This window comes from Callionymus lyra, chromosome 12, assembly GCF_982586985.1.
Source record: "Callionymus lyra chromosome 12, fCalLyr1.hap1.1, whole genome shotgun sequence".
NCBI classification, from domain to species: Eukaryota; Metazoa; Chordata; class Actinopteri; order Syngnathiformes; family Callionymidae; genus Callionymus; species Callionymus lyra.
This window is the reverse complement of record NC_141829.1, coordinates 11,536,067-11,561,112: the sequence shown is the minus strand read 5'-3', so window position 1 is coordinate 11,561,112 and position 25,046 is coordinate 11,536,067. Positions and strand designations below refer to the sequence as shown.

General features: G+C 37.5%; 1 protein-coding gene across 3 annotated transcripts in view; it reads right to left on the bottom strand.

Moving 5' to 3' along the window:
• Window positions 1-131: 131 nt before the first annotated feature.
• Window positions 132-25,046, bottom strand: part of dgkh (diacylglycerol kinase, eta) — a 59,718-nt gene continuing 34,803 nt past the window's right edge. For 2 of the 3 annotated variants that reach the window (XM_087803984.1, XM_087803985.1), the window contains 21 exons: window positions 20,710-20,872; window positions 20,518-20,626; window positions 20,172-20,393; window positions 19,212-19,303; window positions 18,137-18,236; window positions 17,734-18,061; window positions 16,625-16,756; window positions 13,966-14,100; window positions 13,753-13,870; window positions 13,457-13,567; window positions 13,278-13,374; window positions 12,642-12,749; window positions 12,318-12,431; window positions 12,105-12,239; window positions 10,834-10,994; window positions 10,657-10,762; window positions 9,694-9,786; window positions 9,167-9,286; window positions 8,034-8,139; window positions 6,154-6,284; window positions 132-3,558 (listed from right to left, as the gene is read on the bottom strand). In XM_087803984.1, coding sequence (XP_087660110.1) covers window positions 3,472-3,558; window positions 6,154-6,284; window positions 8,034-8,139; window positions 9,167-9,286; window positions 9,694-9,786; window positions 10,657-10,762; window positions 10,834-10,994; window positions 12,105-12,239; window positions 12,318-12,431; window positions 12,642-12,749; window positions 13,278-13,374; window positions 13,457-13,567; window positions 13,753-13,870; window positions 13,966-14,100; window positions 16,625-16,756; window positions 17,734-18,061; window positions 18,137-18,236; window positions 19,212-19,303; window positions 20,172-20,393; window positions 20,518-20,626; window positions 20,710-20,872 — 2,768 coding nt within the window. In that variant the 3' untranslated portion in view covers window positions 132-3,471. The remainder of the gene's footprint in view (window positions 3,559-6,153; window positions 6,285-8,033; window positions 8,140-9,166; window positions 9,287-9,693; window positions 9,787-10,656; window positions 10,763-10,833; window positions 10,995-12,104; window positions 12,240-12,317; window positions 12,432-12,641; window positions 12,750-13,277; window positions 13,375-13,456; window positions 13,568-13,752; window positions 13,871-13,965; window positions 14,101-16,624; window positions 16,757-17,733; window positions 18,062-18,136; window positions 18,237-19,211; window positions 19,304-20,171; window positions 20,394-20,517; window positions 20,627-20,709; window positions 20,873-25,046) is intronic. The other variant, XM_087803986.1, reaches the window with a different exon arrangement.

Genomic DNA, 25,046 nt, shown 5'->3' with positions numbered 1-25,046 from the left:
GAGACTAAAAGTATCTAAAGTTTCTAATGCATTTTTATTTAACAAGACCAATAGGTAACATCTTGAGAGAGTTATTGCTGGATGTGTTTAATCCAATATTACATTTGTATGAAGAATAAAAGCAAGACGGCTGCATATGTATCCGTTTTATTGAAGAGAATTATGAACAGGTGACCTCTCGTAAGGCAACCCTACAAATGTACAACAAAAGCTGAACCATTTATTGATTTCAGAATACAAAAATACACATCTCAGTGACTTGTAAATCGTAATAAATAGTTAACCATGCATCCTAACCATAAAAAGGCACAGAAAACAGTCACTTAGTAGTCATAGAAATGATCAACTACTTTTTTACCAAAAATCATCCATTGAGTTATAATAACACGGGTGACAGATGTAACATCATATTCAAAGTGTGAAAACACAACACGTCATATACCTTAGGCAATAAATATCCAAATATAGACCTACAGATATTCTTACAAACTAAATCTGTAAACGTAATGTAAACAAATGAAACTCCCACTGATGAAGGTTTAAAATCCTCGCGTGGGTTTTGTCGGAATTTTTCACACCAGGCAGTTTGCAGCGTTATTTACAGACGGTTTAGAAATGGCATGTTTAGAGGTGGGGGGTCGTATAACCCCTGCTCCCACCGCGAGAATAAACCTGGCAGACGATTATGGGACGACATATTGGGTTTGATATATTGGTCGAACGGATCTCGTGAGAAGGAGGAAACAAGGCAGTACGAGCAGCTCGTCCACTCTCAAATAAAAAACAAGGCTTCGAAAAAAAAACGCTGACAATCCAGATATGTAGGCCCAGAGCGCCTGGAAATACATGGTTTCAAAATAAAAGGCATTGATGTCAGTGAAACGAGGCGGAGCAGTGCGACTAACAGAGGGTGGAGCTGCACCGGATCTCCATATCATCATTTTAAGACATTGTTTGAAATAATGTAGTTATTCTCTAATTCAACAATAATTGAAATTGCAGATTTAACTCAAATAAAGTTTAATGTCTCCCCTAAAACAGGGGTCCCCAACCGCCAGACCAGGGACCGGTACTGGTCCGTGAGGCATTTGTCACCAAGGCCCGCAATAATTGATATAATGTCTGTATTATCGATTGTTACTGTCTGTACGGTGTTTTCATTTTGAAAAGAGTTTGTATTGAAATAACATTAGCCTGTGACACGTGGAGACGATCGTTTCGAGTTTACTCCAAAAATAAACCTTTTAATTTGTAGAAATTTGCAAAAAAGGTTGGGGATCCTCGTCCTAAATGATCTCCAGGTGCAAAACAAGATCAGATTTTAACATTTAATATGTTGATGATTTACGGAGAGATCGAGCAGCCGTGATGCTGATCTTCTTCTTCTTGACTCTTGTCTTCTGGCTGGAATAAGATGAGTATATTTTATAATAACTTGTTTAAATCGTCTGACGTGAGCTGCAGCTCCCTCTAGTGGCGAGTTAGCCACACTGCGCGCACGCCAAGTGTCACTGTTAAAAACGAAAACATTCACTAACGATGACAAATTGTGCGTCTCTTCACATCTGACAACAGTGTTAATAAAGTGTTTAAAGCTACACGTCGGCGATGGTCAAACTCCAAAAACATTCCACGGTACATTGAAGTGATTCACGTCCAACACAACAGTCTGCCTCGTCGTCGTTTTTTTTGTTAGTGTCCTGGAAGCCCGGAGCAGTCGAACTACAACGTCGTGAAACAACTGGAAGAAGATCGTAGTCGGTCTGAGACTTGAACAAAGTTAATAAACGTCATGCTGTCGAGAAGGTCTTCTGAACGAGAGATAAATATTGCACCATCGTCATAACACAACAGCATGTACGAGATAAAAAACAACACGGGGCGTGAAATACACAACAGGCCGCATGCTGTGTGTTTGCATCCACTGGTATCTACAGAGCAACACTTCAGTGTTACACACATCTGAGCACACAACCAGCTTGTTTCTCTGAAATTAGGTTGTTTTACATTCTTTGAGGTCAAAACTTCCCGTTCCTTAGACAACATCTCTTGTCTCTGACTAGAAAAATAGATTTGATTGATCCATTTGGGGAGATTAGAACTTCAGAGGTTTTCCCTCCTATATGACGCCCCCTGGTGGTCCTCCCAGATTAACACGCATCGTGTCCCAACCCTTTAGCCTGTTATTTAAAAATACAAACTCCTGAGATATTCACCTTAAGTCTGTCTATCGCCCCCTAGAATTGCATCCAAGAAATGGTTTGAGACGCCACAGAAAAGCAATTTTCGTTGATACCAGAAACGGACAAAAACAAGTATTTCTTGAATTAATTCGCTCGAATAAAGATTCCCACTCGATAAACTGTTGAACGTTAAGGCATATGTTCTGTGATGATCGGTCATACGTGAACTGCTTTACGGCAATCGGGTCGGAGACGGTGATTGCATTTATTTCCATAATGGCCCAAAAGCCTTTCCTCACATGTTGTAAGTGGCATTGCAATAGCATTGATCTGACACCGGAGGGAGCCAGAAACCAAATGTTTCAATCTTACACAGTGTGGCTTTAACGTGCGAAAATTCCCAAAGTTCGAGTTTTGACCCCGGAGCACCGTCGCTTTAAGACTTTCACCAAATTTTAGAGAAACAAATCTTTCCGGTTGTGGATAAAGTTCGTCCCATCAATGAAGCGAATGAAGATCGAAGCGCGAGCGTCGCCTATAGAAATATACCCTGTAACGCCAATGAAACTTATCAAAGTAAGAGAATCCACACGATGCCGCAGCTCAACTGCGACACTTGCAAAAACTTATATTTTCGGTCCCGCTAGTTAGAAATACTGACGTTTTTAAAAAAAAGTGCTCCTCATGTACACGACCAGCTAACTCGATTTAAGTCGACATTCACTTTGGTACTGATTAATCACGAAGAAACAAACGGGAAATACTTAAGTCCTGTAGATGTTGAAGCACTGGAATATGGCACGGCTCGTCGTCACGTCATGCGAGAATAAATTAAACGCCTCGAACAAAAGTGTCAGTAGTAACGAATGGCATCAGAGTAATAATACTTAACACGACGCGTCGAACTTGTTCAAGTGTCGTCGGCACACGACGTCGTCACGGATCATGCAGAAAAGCTAACGTAGAGCGAGCGCAACATGCAAACCTCCGCCGCGACGACGGCGGCGGCTAATCTCCGTCGCCGGTTGAACCGAAGCCGACGTCCGGCTCTTGCGACGGTTGAAGGATCTGACGTCGCGTTGCCAGACCTGGTCGTCTGCAGACCTGATGCTGAAATCTGACAAAAAATGGCTTATTTTTGGTCAAGAGTGGTGACTTCCTTCCTGGCATCTTCTTGGCACCAAACAAACATCACAAAGGTTGTTTTTTTTTCATTTTTCCTCTTCCCGCTCGGGTCCTCCTGATGTTCCGGAAAACACTCTGGCGCGAGGAGACGTCGGCGTCTCTGTTAAAGGTCGACCATGGAGGCTTTGGCCAGATCCTTAGTTCCCTGAAGAATTCTCTTCATATGACCCACTTTCGATATCCCCAGATCCTGAAACGCACAACAAAACGCACACAATGTTACGCAGGATTCTAAGTGGAAAAAATGTTGAAGTGACAAAAACAAACTCTTTAGTTTAGAGTGGAATTGATACATTTGAACAACTTAACAACAAATAGAAATTCATCGTTTTAAAACATTTCTTTTAAATTAACTGATATTTCAAAACTGTGGCTCATGGGAAATACACAACTTTTCACTTGTTAAAATAAAAGTTTTTAAATGTCGTACGAACTTTTTTACGACAAGATCAGAGGAAAAAACCACAACGTTCGATGCTTAAGTCATGAACACTGTATTTTTCCTCGTCTGTCCAGTGGAAGGTATAGCTTTTATTTTGAAATTCTTTCTATGATGTCACTGTTCACGAAGATTTTTGACGGCTCTGCATTAAAATAATATAGTAATGTTGATCAAAATACCTTCAAACATCCGTTCATGACATTAAGGAACATAAAAGCATCTGAATATTTATCAATACCAGGACAAAACTTCATGACTGAGGACGTCACGTCACGATCACTCGGATATACTATGAATGAAGCGTCACAAACAACAACATACTGCCCCGTGTGGTAGAAAATACAAACTACAACCAGGATTCACGTCATAATTGCCGTAAACATTGATTTTGTTTTTTTTATTTACACACATCGCGCTTTTATTTCACTAAAGGAACATCTGAATATATTCACGATTCCTTTTCTTGTCGTTATTTTCATTTATTCCGAGTACACAATACTGTAACCTGAACATGTCGACTACCTGAACCTGCCTTGATATTTAAGAGTACACACTTAATGTCAGATTATGTTGAATATAATAGTTTGAGAGAAAAGTAATGGGTTTTTTAAAACACAAGGTGATTGAATGAAAAAAACAGTTTTTGGATAAGATTCCTTGAAGTAAAAGTATTTTGAATATTCTAGAAATCTAGAAAAACGTTGAAATAAAATATTAAAAATAACTCATTTAAATTGCAGATAAAAACGTAATTAATTCACAAGATCATTTAGTATCGTTAAGTACTTTGAATATTTATTTTTAATTTATAAACGGTAGAAAACAAATAAAGGAATAAAACTATTTTAAATATTGAATTAAAAAGTGAATTTATGAGATTCAAAATATTCATTTAGAAATAAATTAAAGTTTTTTAATTTAAACATCTTTAGATTCTGAATTTTCTTTGATCAAATATATGAATTTACCATTGTGTTATCTCAGGGTCAAGGTGGCCCGGAGGCCTGAAAACAAATGTGTTTGTGGTATCCCTTGTATTATCTCAGGGTTAAGATGACCCGGAGGCCTGAAAACAAATGTGTTTATGGTATCCCTTGTGTTATTAAAGGGTCAAGTTGACCTGGACGCCTGAAAACAAATGTGTTTGTGGTATCCCTTGTGTTATTAAAGGGTGAAGTTGACCTGGAGGTGTGAAAACAAATATTTTTGTGGTATCCCTTGTATTATCTCAAGGTTAAGATGACCTGGAGGCCTGAAAACAAATGTGTTTGTGGTATCACTTGTGCTACCTCAGGGTCAAGTTGACCTGTAGGCGTGAAAACAAATGTGTTTGTGGTATCCCTTGTGCTACCTCAGGGTCAAGGTGAACTGGAGGCCTGAAAACAAATGTGTTTGTGGTATCCTTCGTGTTATCTCAGGGTCAAGTTGACCTGGAGGCGTGAAAACAAATGTGTTTGTGGTATCCCTTGTGCTACCTCAGGGTCAAGGTGACCTAGAGGCCTGAAAACAAATGTGTTTGTGGAATCCTTTGTGTTATCTCAGGGTCAAGTTGACCCGGAGGCCCTGATAACAAATGTGTTTGTGGGATCCTTTGTGTTATCTCAGGGTCAGGTTGACCCGGAGGCCGGAAAAACAAATGTGTTTGTGGTATCCCTTGTGTCCTCTCTGTGTAAAGGTGAACAACCTCCACCACTGCATATGTATTTATGGAAGCCGGGGAGGTTTTGGGGCCTTCGGGTCACCTTGACCCGGAGATAAAGGATTAGGATAAGTTAGTAAGTAATTTGTATTCATATAGCGCTTTAAAGGAGGTTATTTCTCAGTAAAAATGTTTTTGTGGATATTTTTCAGAGTCAAAATACTCTCTGGTTAACAGTCCAAAGATTCTTATGCATCTAATCTTTTATCTATTAATAACAATAATAATATTAATAATTAGAAGGAAATTGTCTACTAGAAAACAAAATTAAATGAATAGAGTTCAGAAATTCTACACGGGCTAAAGGATAATAATATTAACAACAACAAAAATAATAATATACATTTGCAAGTTTAACATCAGACTTTCTCCTGTGACTCGATAAACAGTAAAACATGAAGTGGATTCACTGGATCATGACATAAAAACATAATGAATTAAAAAACGTTCATCATCATGTTTGATAAAAACCTCCCAGAGTGCACTTCAGTGACTCTCTCTCTCTCTTTCTCACACCATCCCTTTAACTTCCCGCCAAGCAGCGATTGCAGAGAAGAGCAGCCAAGCAGAGCGATGCAGCAGGAGATGAATGGACAGGAGGGCAGAAGAAGAAGAAGAAGAAGAAGTGCAGGTGAGCGCCTTACCTTCAGGTCTCTCCTCTCCAGGTGCAGCAGCTCTGAGCCTCGGATGTCGTGGCGGGTGAAGGTGTCTCTGTACTCGCCGAGGCTCAGCTGGTCCAGCCAGACGCCCACCTCCTCGGTTCCCCATCGCTCCACTACACACCAACACACAGGACAGCAGAGGGGCTCAGAGAGGACACCAGCGCCACACACAGGTCAGGGAAGGAAGGGAGGATTCAAGGAGGAAGGAAGGAAGGAAGGAAGAGAGAGAGCGGCGGCAGCGACAGAGGTGGTCGTAACAGTCGGGAAAGAAAGGAGGGGATCATGCATCATCCACCAGAGGAGGAAACAGGACGGAAGCCTGTGCAGAAGGTTCAGCCCAGCTCAGGACCCTGACTGTCAACAGCTGGACGTATGGTCTGGACCTGCTGCCCAGGTCAGAGCTAACGCTAGCTTCACAAACGCTGCCTTTTTTTGACTGAAAACTATTTAAGTGGCTCAGGTAGTGTGTTACTTTTCAGGAAACTATTTTATTTGAAATATACGTCAGTATAGTGCACACAAAGTTGAAGACAATACAAAAATCTGTGCTAAAACGCAATTTTTTTCATCAAAATGACATTCAAAACAGGAAGTTGAACTTTAAAAATTTGAGTTAATTACATTTCAAGCAGCATTTAGAATTTAAACTGAATCAAAACAAATACAAAAGTCACAAAGAAGTTAAAACCACAAGCTAGCTTTAAACGCTAACCAGCGTTCATTAGATAGCTTCACACACATGCTAGCTTTCGCTAGCTTATTTCACACACATGCTAGCTTTCATTGGCTAGCTTCACACACATGCTAGCTTTCAATAGCTAGTTTCACTTGCTAGCCTTCAATAGCTAGTTTCACTTGCTAGCTTTCGCTAACTAATTTCACACACATGCTAGCTTTCATTGGCTAGCTTTACACACATGCTAGCTTTCGCTAACTAATTTCACACACATGCTAGCTTTCAATAGCTAGTTTCACTTGCTAGCCTTCAATAGCTAGTTTCACTTGCTGGCTTTCGCTAACTAATTTCACACACATGCTAGCTTTCATTGGCTAGCTTTACACACATGCTAGCTTTCAATAGCTAGTTTCACTTGCTAGCTTTCACTAGCTAATTTTACACACATGCTAGTTTTCAATTGCTAGTTTCAATTGCTAGCTTTCGCTAGCCAATTTTACACACATGCTAGCTTACTGGCTAGCTTTACACATATGCTAGTCTTCAATAGCTAGTTTCACTTGCTAGCTTTCGCTAGCTAACTTCACACACATGCTAGCTTTCAATTGCTAGCTTTCGCTAGCCAATTTTACACACATACTATCTTACTGGCTAGCTTTACACATATGCTATTCTTCAATAGCTAGTTTCACTTGCTAGCTTTCGCTAGCTAACTTCACACACATGCTAGCTTTCAATTGATAGGTTCACTTTCTAGCTTCACATACACACTTGTTTGCACTTGTTTCATACACACAGTTTCTTTGCCTAAAGCAGTGGCTGAGAAAGTTTCCTACACTTGAGGAAACTATTTGAAAAAGTACAGTACACTTTTATATTGTGCACAAGAAGTTGAAAACTCCCAATAAATCTGTGTCAAAGAAATGATTTGTTTCAAAAACTAGCCGAAAGAGGAAGTTGCTTCAATCAATGGTAATATATGAAATAATACATATACAAAAGAAGATATTCAGATCTTAAGCTCAATAAAACATATTTAAAGACACAAGCAGTTAAAACCCATCATTGTTTTCTTGTAAAGAGACCAGCATGAAGGTCTGAAACCTTTGCTCAAGGGCTCATGCCGGTGACCTCGCCGACCTCCCCTGAAACACCATCAATGAGGAAGTATGGTTGAGCCGCATACCTGACTGAGGACTGGTCCTCTTTGCCGCCTTCTCCTTCTTGAACTTGGGAACTATACGGAACATGCTGCTGCGACTGTTCCTCTTGCCGTAACCCAGAGAGTGGTCCTGGTACATAAGCACAATCAACCTACAGCCTTTCATGTAGCTACTGGGCTCTGAGCTCGCCTGGAGCCAGGATCCACACACACACACACACACACACCGATGCAGGACACACACATGTGGATGCAGGACACACGCACATGTTGATGCAGGACACACACACACACATGTTGATGCAGGAGACACACACAAGGGGAGGTCCATCACACACACAGACAGGGGTGGGAGTGGGTTCAACAGACAATTCAATAAAAGTGTTTGATGAGATTTAAAAATCTAATTCAGGACCAGATTTTTGAATTAGTTACTCACATCGGATCTTTTCTTTTTACTACTTTAAATAAATATTGAAACGTAAATGGGAAAGTTACTCACTTTAAAAACATTTTAGGTTGTTTTCTTCTTTACTGTTATGCATATATTTCATTTTATTATAAAATGTTGCTTCATTTACTTTGTCTTACTTTAAAATAATGTGGATATAATAATAACAATAATAATAATTAATCGGATTAAAAAAAAAAACGACTTTATGTTATAATTTATCAAGTATTTTCTCATATCTTTCCTTATTTTTCATCAGCAATTGTCACTAATAATTAAAAGACATACATGCATATTTGACGATAAAAGAACTTGACTTGATGTATTTATTGTGTTCATGTTGATATAATGACCTACGAAGACACTAGTGTATGAGTAAAAAACAGAGATCGCTGATGTCAGCAATTATTAAGGAAGTCACTAAATATCTAAAATAACAGATATTTTTGATGGATTGAGCATCCAAGAATTAAAATGTTACATTGCAATGATACTTATATTTACTCATCAAAGAGTAGGTAATCGTTCAAATGAGTTTGGCCCCTGACTTGACTCAGATTTTGGCCCCTGGTGTGATTAAGTTTGACACGACTGACGTGATATAAAATGTTACGCATTTCTCTTTGATTAAAATAGTATTTCTCGATTGATAAACATGATTCATGTCGTCATGCCAGGAGTGTTACGAGCTGCAGAAGCTTCTCACCTCCTCGTCGTTGGGCTGCAGGATGTGATAAAGCCACGTGATTTCTCCCAGCTTCCCCAGCTCTCCCTCCACGGTCTGCAGGGCGGCCGACAGCTGCTCCTCCTCAGGTGGGTCCAGTTGCTGCCGTCACAGGTGAGTCACTTGAATATCACGGGTTTATAGAGAAATCTCATTTATGATTTAGAGAATGTATGGATTTTAGATAGATAAAGTTTATTGATCCCTCTGGAGTTCTTCTTCCGGAAATTGTTTTTCCAGCACACAGCAACACAGACGATAGATTCATAAAAAAACAAGAACAAAGTTCAAGATGACCCGATCTAAATCTAAAGATCCAAAACAAAGAAAAAGGATACAAAGATCAACATGGAATAGAATCATCTTTTCACTCCACTCTTGCCCCCAAACTCAGAATTAAACAATCTAATAGCACGAGGAACAATTGAGTCCCTGAGTCTATTAATGTTGCATCATGGGAGGAGCATTTGTGCTCCATCTGCTTTTGTGTTAAAACAAAAAAGACTCACCAGAGCGACTCGGCCCACCAGCAGGGACTCGGTCTCGTTGTAAAGAGCTTTGACGGTGCTGGCGACTTCGATGGCAGTATTTCTGGTCAGACTCTGTAGAACACATTTATTCATGTCAATAATCTTCATTTGGGATTAAAATCAAAGACAGATTAAGCAAATTTAAAACCTTTTTTTACAGACTCCATTTCTGGCTTCTAATTAAAAGGGTTTGATTTTATTCTTATAATATAAAAGAACATTTGAATACATTTTACTACATAACTCTATAAGAGTAACTCAAAAGCAGATACAATTTGTGAAAAATGAAACGGTTTTATTTTGTTTCAAGTATGTTTTCTTTATATTTAAAAAAATATATACAGATATAAGATATTATTGGTTTCTTTACATCTTGGTTGGTTACATTATTAAATGTTTTTGAACATAAAGAAGCAAATCAGTAGCTTTTAATATTGAATGGTTGACTTAAAAGTATTGTATATGAAGTAAACTTTTTCTTTATTTTATAAACATTGAATTATTCTATTTTGAAAGGTTGAATTTAGTTTATTAGTAATTTATTTTTAACAATTACAATGTATAAAATATTTAATAAAAACTTTTTTTTTTTACATTTAATTTAAAATCTAATTTCAATAAAATATTATTGAAATTAGATTTTTTTAAACTTTATTATTGGTATAAGAATATCAAACACTATGTGTTTAAAAGTTTTTTTAAATTGTATTTTATTCTTTTTCAGAAATAAGAAAAAGAAAAAATCAACCTTTCAACATAGACATTTTTGAACATTTCAAATAAAAAAATAAAAAGGTTTCAACTTTTCGAAAATTCAACCACTAAATATTCTGATTACACTGATTTACTACCATAAAAAAGTTCTAAAAAAGTTAAAAAAAAAACAACAAACAACAACAAGTGTATGAATAATCGACGTGAACATGTTCATCATTATTTCACCTCAGGAAACTTGGGGTGTGTTTTGTTGATGGCGTGAGAAGCGGCGTTGACGGCGTGAGCTAACTCCTGCTCCAACAGTCCGTTGCTCTTGGCGGCTTCACATATCCTGCAGGGGGCGCCACACCACACACGGTCAGACACCAGAGTCGCAGACTTCGGAGGACGTTGGACGATCACCTGGTGATGAGCTCCTCGGCGGAGCGAGCGCACATCTGCACGATGGTGACTTCCTCGTCCGTCGCCAGGTCCACGGACTGTTGAGGGTAGAGATGAGGTCGCAGAGGAGGTTTGTCGTATTTCAACTTGTCCTCCCAGGACTTCAGCGTGTTCTCGAACGCCTGCCGCGGAAATATATCAATTTAGTCGAAACAATAACACCAGAAAATATTAAAAATATATATATTTTAAAACCTTAAGACCTCAGTGTACGCAGTTTTTAACTGTTTTTTTAATCTTGACAAAATATTTCTCTTAATATTAACTTTATTTTAAGGGATATGTTTGCACCGTAGAGGATCAGGGCTATTTAAATAAAAAGGAAAGAAAATGTATTAAGAGATTAGAGTCGAATAAAATACATTTATTACGAAAGTAAAGTATTTTAAAATACATTTATAAACCATTATAAACCTGTATTTAATGTTTTTTAAAGGCAGTAAATCTAAAAATAAAATAAATATTTGAGTGGTCTTTAAACGTGTTATGAATCTGAGTAAAATATTTAATTTACTAAATTTTGAAAAGCGATTTAATTGAAAGTCAAGACGAGCAAACATTTATCATCGCATCAAAGTGTGGTGCGTTCAAGAACGTAGGAATTGCTCTGCTCCATTCAAAAATGTAAGACAAATGAAACTAAAAATCAAACATTTAAATAAGAAAAAAACAACTTAAGAAGTGAAATAAGAAAATGATAAATACTTGATTATTGTTATTTATATTTGTTTCACGTTAGTTTAATGATTTTGTTTGAATAAAAAATGTGATTTAAAATAATAATAAAGAGTCGTAATTAAAAATCAAGACGAGAAATCGCATCAACATGCCTACTAGTATGGTGTGTTCAGGAGCGTAGGAATAGTTCTGGTTTATTCAAAATTATATGACATATGATTAAAAATAATAAAACTCAATCAAACAAACGACTAAAGAAGTGAAATAAGAAACACTATTTATTGTTATTTATATTTTCATGTTGGTTTCATTGACTATTTTGAAGTAAACAATGTGTCAACAAAATGACTTTATATAAGGTCACCACTAGTGTGGTGCGTTCAATAACATAGGAATAGATCTGCTTTATTTAAACTTGTAGCACAAATAAAATGCACTACACAAAACAAATCTCAATTAAACAAATTGTAAAAGGTCAAATAGGAACAAAATAAGTACTTAATCATTGTTTTTTTTTGTTAAGCTAATGCTAATGCTAACGTCTGGACTCTCACCCGGTCTCTGGTGAGCATCTGGGCTCTGTTCTTGTGCTGGATCTTGATGACGCCCGGAGGTTGGATCCAGGCCTCGCCGTCCACCTGGATGGGAACGCCCTCGTCGCCCAGGATGGTGATCTTCACGGTCCGACACTGAGCCGGAGTCAAAGACGAACACGTTAAATACTCGTTAAATACTGGTGAACGGTCTCCTCAGGTGTGGACGCTCACCTGAGCGATGCGATGATGCTGCAGCTTGATGACCCTGGAGACGGCCATCTGCATGCTCCCGAACACGGCCACCACCTCCAGGATCTTGTCGTCGAACGACGGAGCGCAGAAGATCTGGAGGAGAAGGTCGGTGACTTCAATCATGAATCTTCACCGTCACGTGACACATGGTTTCTCTGAGGGGGTTCGACTCCACGAGACCCTCGACTCCACGAGGACATTTATTTCTCACGTTATTTCAACACTCGAGACAGTCTTGACCCCGAGGAGAGAAACATCCTGTCAAGAGTGTGACCTCTGCTGGAACATGTGCGACACACTCACATCATCCTCCTTGGTTCCGCCCCAGAAGTTGGTCCCGCCCGCGTAGCTGGGAATGTTCAACACGGCGATGCCCTGAAGGCTCGGGAGAGGGATGTACTGACCGTCGCACTGTGGACGAAAAGAACCCGGTTCGTTATTTCTTTTCTTACAATTTGATCGAAGTGTTTCTGGCTCCCTCCAGCGTCAGAACGGTGTTACTGCATTGTCCAGAACCAGTTACAAAACCATATAAAGACTCTTGTTGAGTCAGAATCAGAAAACTTTTATTGCCAGTGTTCAACACATTATCCTACACTATAGAAATCAAATAGAATGAATGAAACAAAAAAGAGATTAATGAAATAAAATACAATAAATTAAAATACATTTAGAGACATTACCATGAATGATAAATAAATCCAGGATCAGTTTTCATAAAGTCTCTCAGTCGTTCATACATGAAACACTGTCTCTGGTGGTCACATGACCCTCTCAGACATCGTAAACTACAAGAATAAAAGTATCATTCAAATAATAAATACTTATTAAACTAAAAAAATAATTTCATAAAAGGTATAATTGTAATGTAAATGTTAAGTAGTGTTTCTTTAAAAGCCAAACAAATTACAAAAACAATTTAATTTGATAAGAACTGACCTCTAGCTGGACTTTCTGTTCCAGGTTCTTATAGGTTCTCTGCAGGAGCTCCTTAGTCCCCAAGACCCCGTACCACATCATGTTCTTGGTACGACTCCTGGAGTGACATAGAAAAAAATCCAAATTAAAATGACTATTAAAAGATTCATTCATCCTGAGAACATGTTTGAAGATCTGACCTGCATTTCTCCGGATGCTCCTCTCGCTTGTTGTTGAACTCCAGGGAGATCTTGGCGTCCAGGCCGATCCCGAAATAGTTGTTCATCACACACTTCTCCATATAACCCTCCCTGGAGACCAGCCACAGTTGAGAACCACCAGGAAATGTATACATTGAACAGAGTTCAGCTGGACTTTTCAAGGGGTTACATTTATTATTTATCCTACATTTCTGATGGAGCTTTAATTCTTGTTGATACTATAATAGTTTTCATGAAGTCAAACTGAAAGAACTCCTCAAGAAAAAGTTCCTCACAGTGAGTCCAGGTCAGGGTCGATGAAGGGAGTCGCGCCGAAGGGATCGATGTTAGCCAGTAGCATCTTGCTAATGATGGAGCTTCCAGCGATGGAGGCGGCCAGACCTGCACGTAGACCTACACACACACACACACACACACACACACACACACACATGAAGACACGTGTGAAGAGAACAGGACGAGCAAGTGTGTACGCGAGCGTTTATTACCAGGACAGATGATTCGAGTGTTTAACACGGGGAGGTTTTCTTTGCTGGTGGTGAAGGGCGTGATGGTGAAGGGCCCGAAGGACTGAGTGCTGCGACTGACCCTCCTCTCCGTCAGCGAACAAGGGCTTCTCACAGCTGCACACGACACACATGGACACAATGAAATACAATCTCATAGGATTCTTGCAAAACTTTCTACTTAATATTTGTATTTAAACGTGTCATCCTTTTTAAAATTAATACAAGAATTGCTAAGGAAATTAAAAAAAGAAACGGAAACAAATAAATTAATTAAACAAATTAGGATTAGAATTGTACTTAAAATCAGTTTAGATTACATGAAAATAAATAGACTTTCAGCCACTTAAGTAAGTAGGTGGGTAAGTAAGTATTTTTTATTTATATAGCGCTTTTCCAGAGCAGGGTCACTTACTTAACTTCATCTAAAATTGGCATGAAAAAATAAATAATTGTCAAATAAAATAAATACACATAAAAAAGTTTTGTTTAATTTAACATGAATCTAAATAAATGAACCGATAATAATGAAATAAGGAATTAAAAAAATAAAATGATCTTTAAATCTTTAATCTTTAAATATAAATGAAGGATTTAGAAATGAAAACAATTAAAAATAGATCTTTTAAAAGATGATTTAAAAAGCAAATTCATTTATTAAAATTCAATAGTTGCTGGATACAAATGAAATATATTTATATTATATTTACATATTATTTGAGGTATAAAAGAAAATCGGATACTGATAGAGCGAGAAAAAGATATTTAAAGTCAATCAAAATATAAATGGATATTGTCAAATACAATATTAAACGCTTTATGTAAATAAAATAAAAAATATATGAATTAAATATAATAAAAAGTTATAATCATGGAATATATTTTATATTTCCTTTAACATGAAATGAAAAGAAGACATTTTGATTAAAGTTTATTTTTAAAAATCCCACATTAGGAAATCATTCGTCCAACATTCTATCAGATGTTGGATTCTATGAGGCGGCGCAGTGGTCAGTGGCTCTGAGACCAGGTCAGAGGCAGGAAAGGGAGACGATCCGTGGACACGACGCTATCAAACTAAATATTTGTATTCAAACGTGTCATACATTAAATAAAATGCTAAAAATGAGAACAAGAATTGCTAAGGAAATTTAAAAGAAAGGAAACAAATAAATAAACGTAAAATTACAAATTAGGATTAGAAATTAATTTAAAATCAGTATAAATTACATGAAAATAAATAGACTTTTAGCCACTTACTTTACTTAATCTAAAAGTGGCATGAAAAATAACTAATTTAAGAGAGAAAAAATAAATACACATAACAAAGTTTTGTTTAATTTTACATGAATCGAAATAAATGAATCAATGATAATGAAATAAGGAATTAGAAAAATAAAATTAGCTTTAAATCTTTACATATAAATGAAGGATTTAGAAATAAAAAATAAATAAAATAGAAATGTTAAAATATGATTTAAAAAGCAAATAACTTAATTAAATAGTTCCTGGATACAAATTAAATATATATATATATTATATTATATTTACATATTATTTGAAGTATTAAATCGGATACTGATAGAGTGAGAGAAAGATATATTTAAAATCAATTAAAATATAAACAAATATTTAAAATACAATATTAAAAGCTTTACGTAAATAAAATAAAAAATGAATGAAATATATATCAAAGTTATAATCATGGAATATATTTTATATTTCCTTCAAAATGAATTGAAAAGAAAACATTTTCTTACAAAGTTTCTTTCAATAAAATCCCACATTAGGAAATCATTCGTCCAACATTCTATCAGATGTTGGATTCTACGAGGCGGCGCAGTGGTCAGTGGCTCTGAGACCAGGTCAGAGGCAGGAAAAGGAGACGATCCGTGGACAGGTCCAGAGTCACTGATGGACTCGGGCAGTGAAAGTAGAGCGACGCTATCAGATCCTCATTATTGGCGGCCGGACTCAGGAAGGCTCGGGAGGAACTCGGAGCAACAATGAGAGAAGAAGACGCCGCCGTTACCTCGAGTCTCCTCCACTGGAAAATGTATGGAAGGAAGGAAGCCGTCCCGTGATAAACAGGAAGGACTTCTAGCCCGAAGACAATAACAAATCCTGCGCATCCCCTCGTACACAAACACACAATAGCGCCTCAGAACCACACGCCTGTGCAGTAAATAAAACAAACTTCACGGTCGTACGAGCACTTCAGGTAAAACCATTTCCTTTTAAAGGAATTCCACGGAGCACAGGAGGTTTCTTCATGCCCTTTTATGAGCGTGTCTTTCGTTTATTTATGACAGGAAACTTGATTTGCGTCAGCAAAACTTTTTTTTTTTTTCCATTTGCTGCGACTCAGGTTCACACACTAGCGACACACAACCAGTCCACAAGGGGGCAGTATAAACATGTGCTACTTCCTTCAGTGCCCGTTGAAAGATTTAAATGAATTGTTCTATTGTTCGATGAGGATTTTATTGCCATGAACACCAATCCGGGAAAAGATTATGACCGGCAGTCTGGCCTCAGAAACTTTAAAACGCCTTCTTTCAGTCGCCACTTCTGCGAGTTAAAAAAGCTACAAAGACGTTTTGTGGTCGTGTTTTCCTCCGAAAATAAGCGTTGAACTCACATGGCAAAGCTTCCAGTTCCTTGGTGTCCTCGTCCTTCTCGCTGTCTCTGTTCTCCTCCTCGCTGTCCTTCCTGAACTCCAGAGGAGAAGGAAGTTCTACTTCGTCCGGGTGAAGGTTCTGCTCGTCCACCACTTAAAAATCAGAATAATTCATATTTAATTCAATTGTTTACCATGAAACAAACATCACACTTTAATTAAAAGTCTATTCTTTATCTACATTTTCAGCAGAATAACCTGTTAAAATATTAGGATTATTACATGCTTATTTATTTGATTTATTAAGATCCAAGATGGTTAGAAATAAATAATAAAAATGATAGAATAATGTACTGTATTAGAGTTTAGAATAGGAAAACTGAAACTCGAAAAATATGTACAAATCCACAAATACTAGATGTATATAATACTTTGTCTTATTATGATCTGAGATTGTAAAACATAAAAAATCATTAAAAAAAAAATACAAGATAAAAAATTATAAGAGTTTAACACTAATATTTTGAAAAATAAAAAATAAAATCTGAAAATGATACAATAGACCTTTAAGTTTTAGAGTTTAATACTCTAGATTAAATAAGAATGTAATATTTTGTATCTTCAAAATACAAACACTAGAATTATTACACGCCTATTTATTTGTCATATTATGATCTAAAATCTGTGAAAAAAAAAATAAAAAATGATAGAATAATGGACTCTGAAGTTATTAAGAGTTTAATAAAAATAGAACTCTATTTTTCATCTACATTTAGAAAAAAATAGCATGTTAGAATACTAGGATAATTACATGCTTATTTATTTGTGTTATTATGATCTAAAATTGTGGAACATTAAAAAAAATATAATATAAACATGAAACAATAATGGACTCTGAAGTTATTGGAGTTTAAGACATGCTTATTTATTTGTGTTATGATGATATAAAATTGAGAACATTATTTATACAACAGTGGACCAAAGAGGGTCAAATATGGATTAAAATGACCAAATGTATTACAATTATAACCACATGACACATTAAAAAATGATGTATTTGTAACAGTTAGTGAAATAAAGACTAGTATGAAGGAGTCAGTGGTGAAGCTGGTGAGCAGCCATGTGTTTACCTCGCTCCGCCTGCTCTATGATCTGTCGCACAGCCTTCTTCAGACTGTTGGCTCGGAGCATCAGCTGCTCTCTGCTCCTGAACAGCTTGTGAGGCGATGCACCTCCTCCTCCCTTCTCCGTCTCCTCCTCCTCCAGCTTCCCCTTCAGCTCGGTCAGGCTCTCCTCGCTGGCGTCCTCCTCCTCCTCGTCCTCCTCCGCCTCCTCGTCCTCCTCCTCCTGCTCCTCCTCCACGATGGGAGGCGTGCAGTGGGGCAGCGGGAGGAAGGTCTGGCACTCGGTGTTGAGGGTCTGGAGCAGCGAGTCCAGCTTCTCGTTCAGGAGGGCGCACTGGAGGAGGAGAAGACTCGTTGATGGATGGAGTAAAGAGGAGGAGGAGGAGGAGGAGGAGGAGTCTGGACTCACCTTGAGAGACATGTTGTCACATTCTTCTGTGTTCTCCGCGCTCTTCTCGTACGCCTTTCCCACTTTGGCGACAAAGTCTTTCACCGTCTCACACAGAATCCTGAAGACAAGACTTGAGTTACAAGTGTATCGTTCGACTATAATTAATATATTATAATAATATAATATATATAATTATAATAACACTCATGTGAGGAGCCGTGGAGCCAAAAGAAAGAAGGGCTGAAGAAAAATGGCATCAACGTTTAGGAAACAAATGTAATGTTGTATTTTATAAGTTTAATAATTTAATTTAATTTAATTTAATTGTCTACATTTTTCACAAAAGACCATCTAAATATAACTTAGAAAAGAAAACTAATTGTTAAAACTATCTAACAAATATATTTATGTTTAGAATTTAACGAGTCAACTTAATTTTGAATGTTTGAATTTAACATGTTAAAACTTTGATTCATTTTTTTTAAAATGGATTGAATAATTTGTATATTTAAAAGGTTCAATTTGTTTCTATTTAAATAATTGAATAATAAGAAAAGTCCTATAAACTACTATTCATAATTTTCTATCACATATAGAGAGATAGATAATGTTTTATATCTCAATTTCCCCCCTAAAATGTATACATTCTAAATGTAATATTTTTTTATTTGTAGTCTTTTGAATTCAATATAAAAATGCTACCAGACATTACCAAACGATTAAGGAGCGAATTGATGGAACTCTCAGGCGATCAGGTGACGAAGTAGAAGCACTGACTCGTCAATTCATGATGTTGGATTTCAAAGCAACTGTACGATTATATAAAGATTTTTATATTAGATTCACGACTGAGGAATGAAAAACTATTGAATTTTGAAAAGGTATTCTTGAGTTATGGGACTAGAATATCAAACTCTATGTGTTAAATAAGCTTCATTCAGCTGCAACACAAAATCCAAACACAGAGATAATTAACCTCAGAGAAATAAAAGACAATATGAACATTAGAGCTGATTGTTAGTCATTGTCAATAAGTTTGGCCTCTTTGTGTGGTTGAGTGACACTATAGTGAGTCTGTCAGCGCTTCACCTACTTGGCGGACGAGATGATGACCGAGTGCTGCTCAGAGTTGAGGATCTTCGTCAGATGAGCCGCGACCGAATCTTCATAAGCTGTGATGTGAACCTGAGTGACAGAGAAGACGAGCTTTCGTCAAACTCACGAAATATCACAATACTTTAGTAACACGTTTATATGTGTAGTATTGTCCAGTACTTGACTCTGGTGTTGCAGTATTTACAGACCACATGACTCTTGACGAAGTCGTAACTGCTTTCATTTGTTTTGAAACCAAAATATGTCCAAACATCAGCTTTAAAAGCTACTGGAGTCGACTGTATCCTCCCGTCCTCAGTCATTGCCTACTTTACAGGTCTCTTGCACTCGACTTGCTATCCCTGAATATGGTTTGAGTAATTCAAGCCTGATTAAACATTCTGAGATGTTGAAGTAAACGATTATTATTGCTGGAGTCCACTGTATCCTCTGGTCCTCAGTCATGCCCCTGGATTGCGGGATTTCAGTTACTTTAGTTTAGGAGTACGTAATTGCTCCTGCCATCTAGGGGCCGGAAGTTCAATTGCAACACAAAAATGAAGTAACACTGTGTATATTCTAATGTTAATTGTAACTAAACTAAATATTAATATTTATTTTTGACACACTTTATTCGAAAATAAAACGAACGAACTACGATAAAGTTAAAATATGATTTGAAAACAAAACTTTTTTTTTTAATCGAAACAGTTTAGTGAAATAAATATGACAATATTTCTGTGTATCAATATTTTCTAACTAGGTCAAGGTGACACGGAGGCCGTAAAACAAATGTGTTTGTGGTATCCCTTGTGTTGTCTCTGGGTCAAGGTGACCTGGAGGCCTGAAAACAAATGTGTTTAAGGTAACCCTTGAGTTGTCTCTGGGCCTTCGGGTCACCTTGACCCAGAGACAACTCAACGCTTAAAACCTGACCTGAAGGTCTGCGGGCGAGTACCTGGCAGCCGTCGGCCCCCTCAGGCGTGGTGGGGCAGCTGTGTTTGGGGGGGATCTTGATCTCGTAGGTCATGATGCTCCAGCGGTCCAGCATCTTGGTGCTGGCTCTCTCCAGCTTCTCCAGGATCTGAGGCAGCTGAGTGTCGTCGTCGCAGGACGGACCCCAGCCCAGAACCCGGGCCAGGTCGTTGCCGGTGCCCAGAGGCAGAACCCCCAGCTGGCACTGAACACACAACACTTTATTTAGCAGCGAGTCCATGTCACTGAGCAGCAGCAAAGTCACACAGAAGAAAGAGTAGATGTTTTTTAAACGTCGTCTCCTCATACAAATGATCTTGACCTCTGACCTGTTTGTGCAGGTTGAGTTTGTCGATCTCCGACAGCACCCAGCCCACGCTCCCGTCGCCGCCGCACACCAGGATCCGGAAGTTGTCGAACTTCTGGAACAGCCGCAGACTTGAGAGCCACGAGAGCCAGGAGAGCCACGAGAGCGGTCAGTGATCTGGTTTTTATAAGACGGTTCAGAGTCCAAGACTCACCCGAGGTGCGGACCCCCGTTGACCAGGTCGAACACCTGAGCCGGGTTCAGGAGCTGCTTGAAGCGACGCAGGAACTTCACTCCTTGGTTGTCTCCGCTCTTGGAGTTGACGAACACCAGGAGTGGACTGGCACATGACGGGGGGCAGGTGGCCTTCCAGAAGCCTGCGGAATAATGTTTTTAATACATGTTATTTTGAAGAAAAACAAACAAAAATGTGCAAATAATTGTTCAAATTAATGTAGATTTAATAGAAAATAATGACATTTCTTCACACATGATCTTATGTACCTTGGACACGTAAACTACTTCTTAAAAAATATATATATATAAAAACGTGAGTCTGCTCTTGTGACCTTTCAAGACACTTGTTTCAGTCAAGTTTACTTAAGAAAATAAACCTGTTAAACAAGTCAAAATAAGTGAAAAACAAACTCCTTATGAATTATTTCTGTTTTTATCTGGTTGGTAATGTCGACATTAAACTGGTTCTCAGCAAAAAAAAAAAGGGTAGCGACCCCTAGTGTTGGTAACAAATGATCAAATTTGAATTGTCTTCAAAATTACCATCTGGATACACAAATCATTTGAGGAATGGTTCCTCTCTGTGGTTCATTTAAACAAAAAAAAAAACTTTTTAAAAGTGTCTGCGAGACGATTGACTGATGATTCCTCTCGAGCTTTTCCTCTTGTTTAGTTTTATTAAAATTGCCACAATTATAAACATATAAAATGTCCATTATGTTGAACTTCTCTTCCTGGAAGAAGATTGATCGAAGACCAGCTAATGGAGGCCGTCGACAACAAGTCGTGATGGATCAGAACATTTCCACGGAACCGTGAGTAACGTGCACACGTTTCTATCAACGTCTGAGAATTTAGACCAAAAAAATGTAATGTTGTTCATAATTTGCTAAAATTGTAATTTATTGTCAATGTTTTTTTGTATAAAGATGATGAATGTACCCATTTAATAACCTTTTTTTTAGTTATATTTCAAATGCTTAAAAAAAGCTGATATGAATAAAATAAATATTGGTTAAAAAAAAAAAAAAAAATCACATTATTTTACATTTTCTACAATTCCTTGGACAAATAAACTTTAAGTCACTTGTTTTATGTCATTTATTTCTTTGTAATATATATATGTAAACATTTGTAATTTTTTTTAAATGTATTTTTCTAAATATAAATATACACATTTAAGCTTCCTTTTATTGTCTATTTCTATATATATCAAAAAACACATGTTAAATTGTAATTGGACATTTATTATGATATTATTTCTAAACCAAATAATCACAATAATTCATTTTATTCCAGGTTCCAGAGAGAGACGCAGCAAACGGTCGCCACTTAAACAAATGTAAGTTATGAATTTACCAGTGAAGAGATTCAAAGATCAAGTCGATGTTTACGACACGAAAACACTGTATTGTTGATGGAAACGTATTGTTTACGTCACTATAGTTCGTCCACGACGTGATCAAGAACACAACACACACTCTGACCCACACATCTGTGTGTGTGTTCCCACCATGTGTGTGACTTTCAGCTGACGGCGTCCCTCCCTTCGCTCATCACTCCCCCCTTCGCTCGCTCGTCTTCATTGTAAAGGATGAGGGGGGAGAGAGAGTGAGGAGGGGGGAGGAAGGAAGGGAGTCACGACTCGGCAGCACGTGCTTCGTCTGCCCGACAGCCAATTGCAGCCTCACTCCCCCTTTTTCCCAACATGCATCTGGGTTCACCAGCTGCTGGCACGTGAGGAGATACGGGTGGAGTGAAGGATGGAGATGAAGGAAGAGTTTTTTTTCTTTCTGATTTGGGTGAAAAGATGGCGAGAGAGAGAGAGAGAGAGAGAGAGAGAGAGAGAGAGAGAGAGAGAGAGAGAGAGAGAGAGAGAGAGAGAGAGAGAGAGAGAGAGAGAGAGAGAGAGAGAGAGAGAGAGAGAGAGAGAGAGAGAGAGAGAGAGAGAGAGAGAGAGAGAGAGAGAGAGAGAGAGAGAGAGAGAGAGAGAGAGAGAGAGAGAGAGAGAGAGAGAGAGAGAGAGAGAGAGAGAGAGAGAGAGAGAGAGAGAGAGAGAGAGTCTAATCACACAGACGTGTTTCCTGCCTTAACTTTGCTTCATCTTCACGCAATCTCTCTCGACTCAGATCCTCATCAACATTCTGCTCACACACACATTCTTCTCCGTCTATTTTTAGCGCACACCTAGGTGTGTGTGTGTCGACGTGTGACACGCGGCTATTTTTAGCTGCAACTTTTCCCGGAACACGCTTGATTAATGAGAATTAAGATCCTGTCAGACCTGACGAGAGACGGCGTCGCACGTCCAGATAACTCACAATCACTCGCTTCCTGCATCGACCGCATAGGAAAGTACCAATAAAAGTACTTTTTAAAAGTGTCTGCGAGACGATTTGACTGATGATTCCTCTCATGCTTTTTCCTCTTGTTTTGCTTTTATGAAAATAAGCCACAATTATAAACGAATAAAATGTCCATTATGTTGAACTTCTCTTCCTGGAAGAAGATTGATCGAGGACCAGCTAATGGAGGCCGTCGACAACGAGTCGTGATGGATCAGAACATTTCCACGGAACCGTGAGTAAAAGTTCACGTCACACGTTTCTATAAACTTCTACAAAATCAAATGTTGTTCATAATTTGCTAAAATTGTAATTTATTTATGTTTTTGTAAAAAGATAATGAAAGCACCCATAAAATAACATAAATATCACTTCATTTAAAAGTATAGACAATTACGTATTTTTAATTTAACTAGTTAACTTAGTTATCAGTCAGAAATCAAATTTCGCTATAAAGTAAAAACTGTAACAGTGGTTGTTTTTCAACGCATCATTGTTTTTGTTTGTGTTTTATAAGATAGAAATGTTGATCTACTTCATCTGTGAGTGATAATCCTTCCCTTTAAGTGCGACTTCCTCTTCTTCAGGTGTTATTATTTTAATCACTTTTGATTTTTTTTTCCATTTTTATTTACAGACAATTTATCTGTATCTAAATCACACATTTTCAATCAAATGTCGTCACAGACCTGGTGTTTCACGTGAACAAACTTGAAATGTGTTTTTCTTAATCTTTCCATCAGATTAACAAAAACTCCCTTAGAGATGGTGTTTAAATTGTTCTTCCTGTTGTGTGTGTGTGTGTGTGTGTGTGCGTGTGTGTGTGTGTGTGTGTGTGTGTGTGTACAGCTGATCTAGTATTTTCCTGCTACACAGCAACACATTTGTTTGTGTTCGTCAACTCCATGTACAATAAAGTTATTCAATAAAATCCAAAAAGCGACGCCTCAGAGATAAACTCGGGTTTAGACACGACATTTCTCAATTGTGCTGAATCAGCGTCGTCATCATGTGATTGTCTTTACGCCACAATTAAAAAAAGAAAATTTAAGCAACATTTTGAAAAATGAAACACAAAAATGTCTATTTTATGAACCACAAATGTAGTTTTTAGGGACTTGTGATCTGAAGATTTTTTAACATAAAATCCACGTTAACAGTTTTGTTAAAATAATGATGAATCAGCAAATGATAACCTTTTTTGTGACTTTTAATTTTTTTATGCTACTTAATTTTTTCATTAAACCAAAATAATAAATAAAATCATAAAATGTCCTGTTTTAGACACCGGTGTTCTTAGTGATAGCTAAGACATTTTGAACATATTTTAGTTGAATTCACCCAGAATTGTCTTATATTCAGTAAACAAATATGCATGAAATAATGAATATTTAACTTTATAAACCAGGCGCGTTACTTTACAATCGTTTTGAATCGGCCTTGAAAGATTTTAGCGTCAAAACTAGCATCGTTATCTACGTTTTTGTGATTTTTTAAAAATAATTATCTTGAAATACATGCAAACAATTACGCTACATAGTATTGTGGTGTAGGTTGAACATTGAAAACATGTTACGGTCACTACGAGAGCAAACAAACTGTTACTACGTGTCAGACTTGCATTAAGTTTGCGCCAAAACATTATGACCACCAGACTTAGAGACAGAGATAAATCCAACAAACGCAGGGAAACGGAAACACTGCAGCGATAAATTATTTTTTGGTGGATAAATAAATCATTTCTTTTTCTCATCAGGAAAATATTAAATAAAAAAAATGTCAATGTGTTTCTGTGAAACAAGAACCAGTCGAATGGATTCAACCCTTGAGTGATGCCGAGTGAAATCAACCTGTTGGCAAGACTGCAAAGGTGAGTGTATTTTTAGCGTGTGTGTGTGTGTGTGTGTGTGTGTGTGTGTGTGTGTGTGTGTGTGTGTGTGTGTGTGTGTGTGTGTGTGTGTGTGTGTGT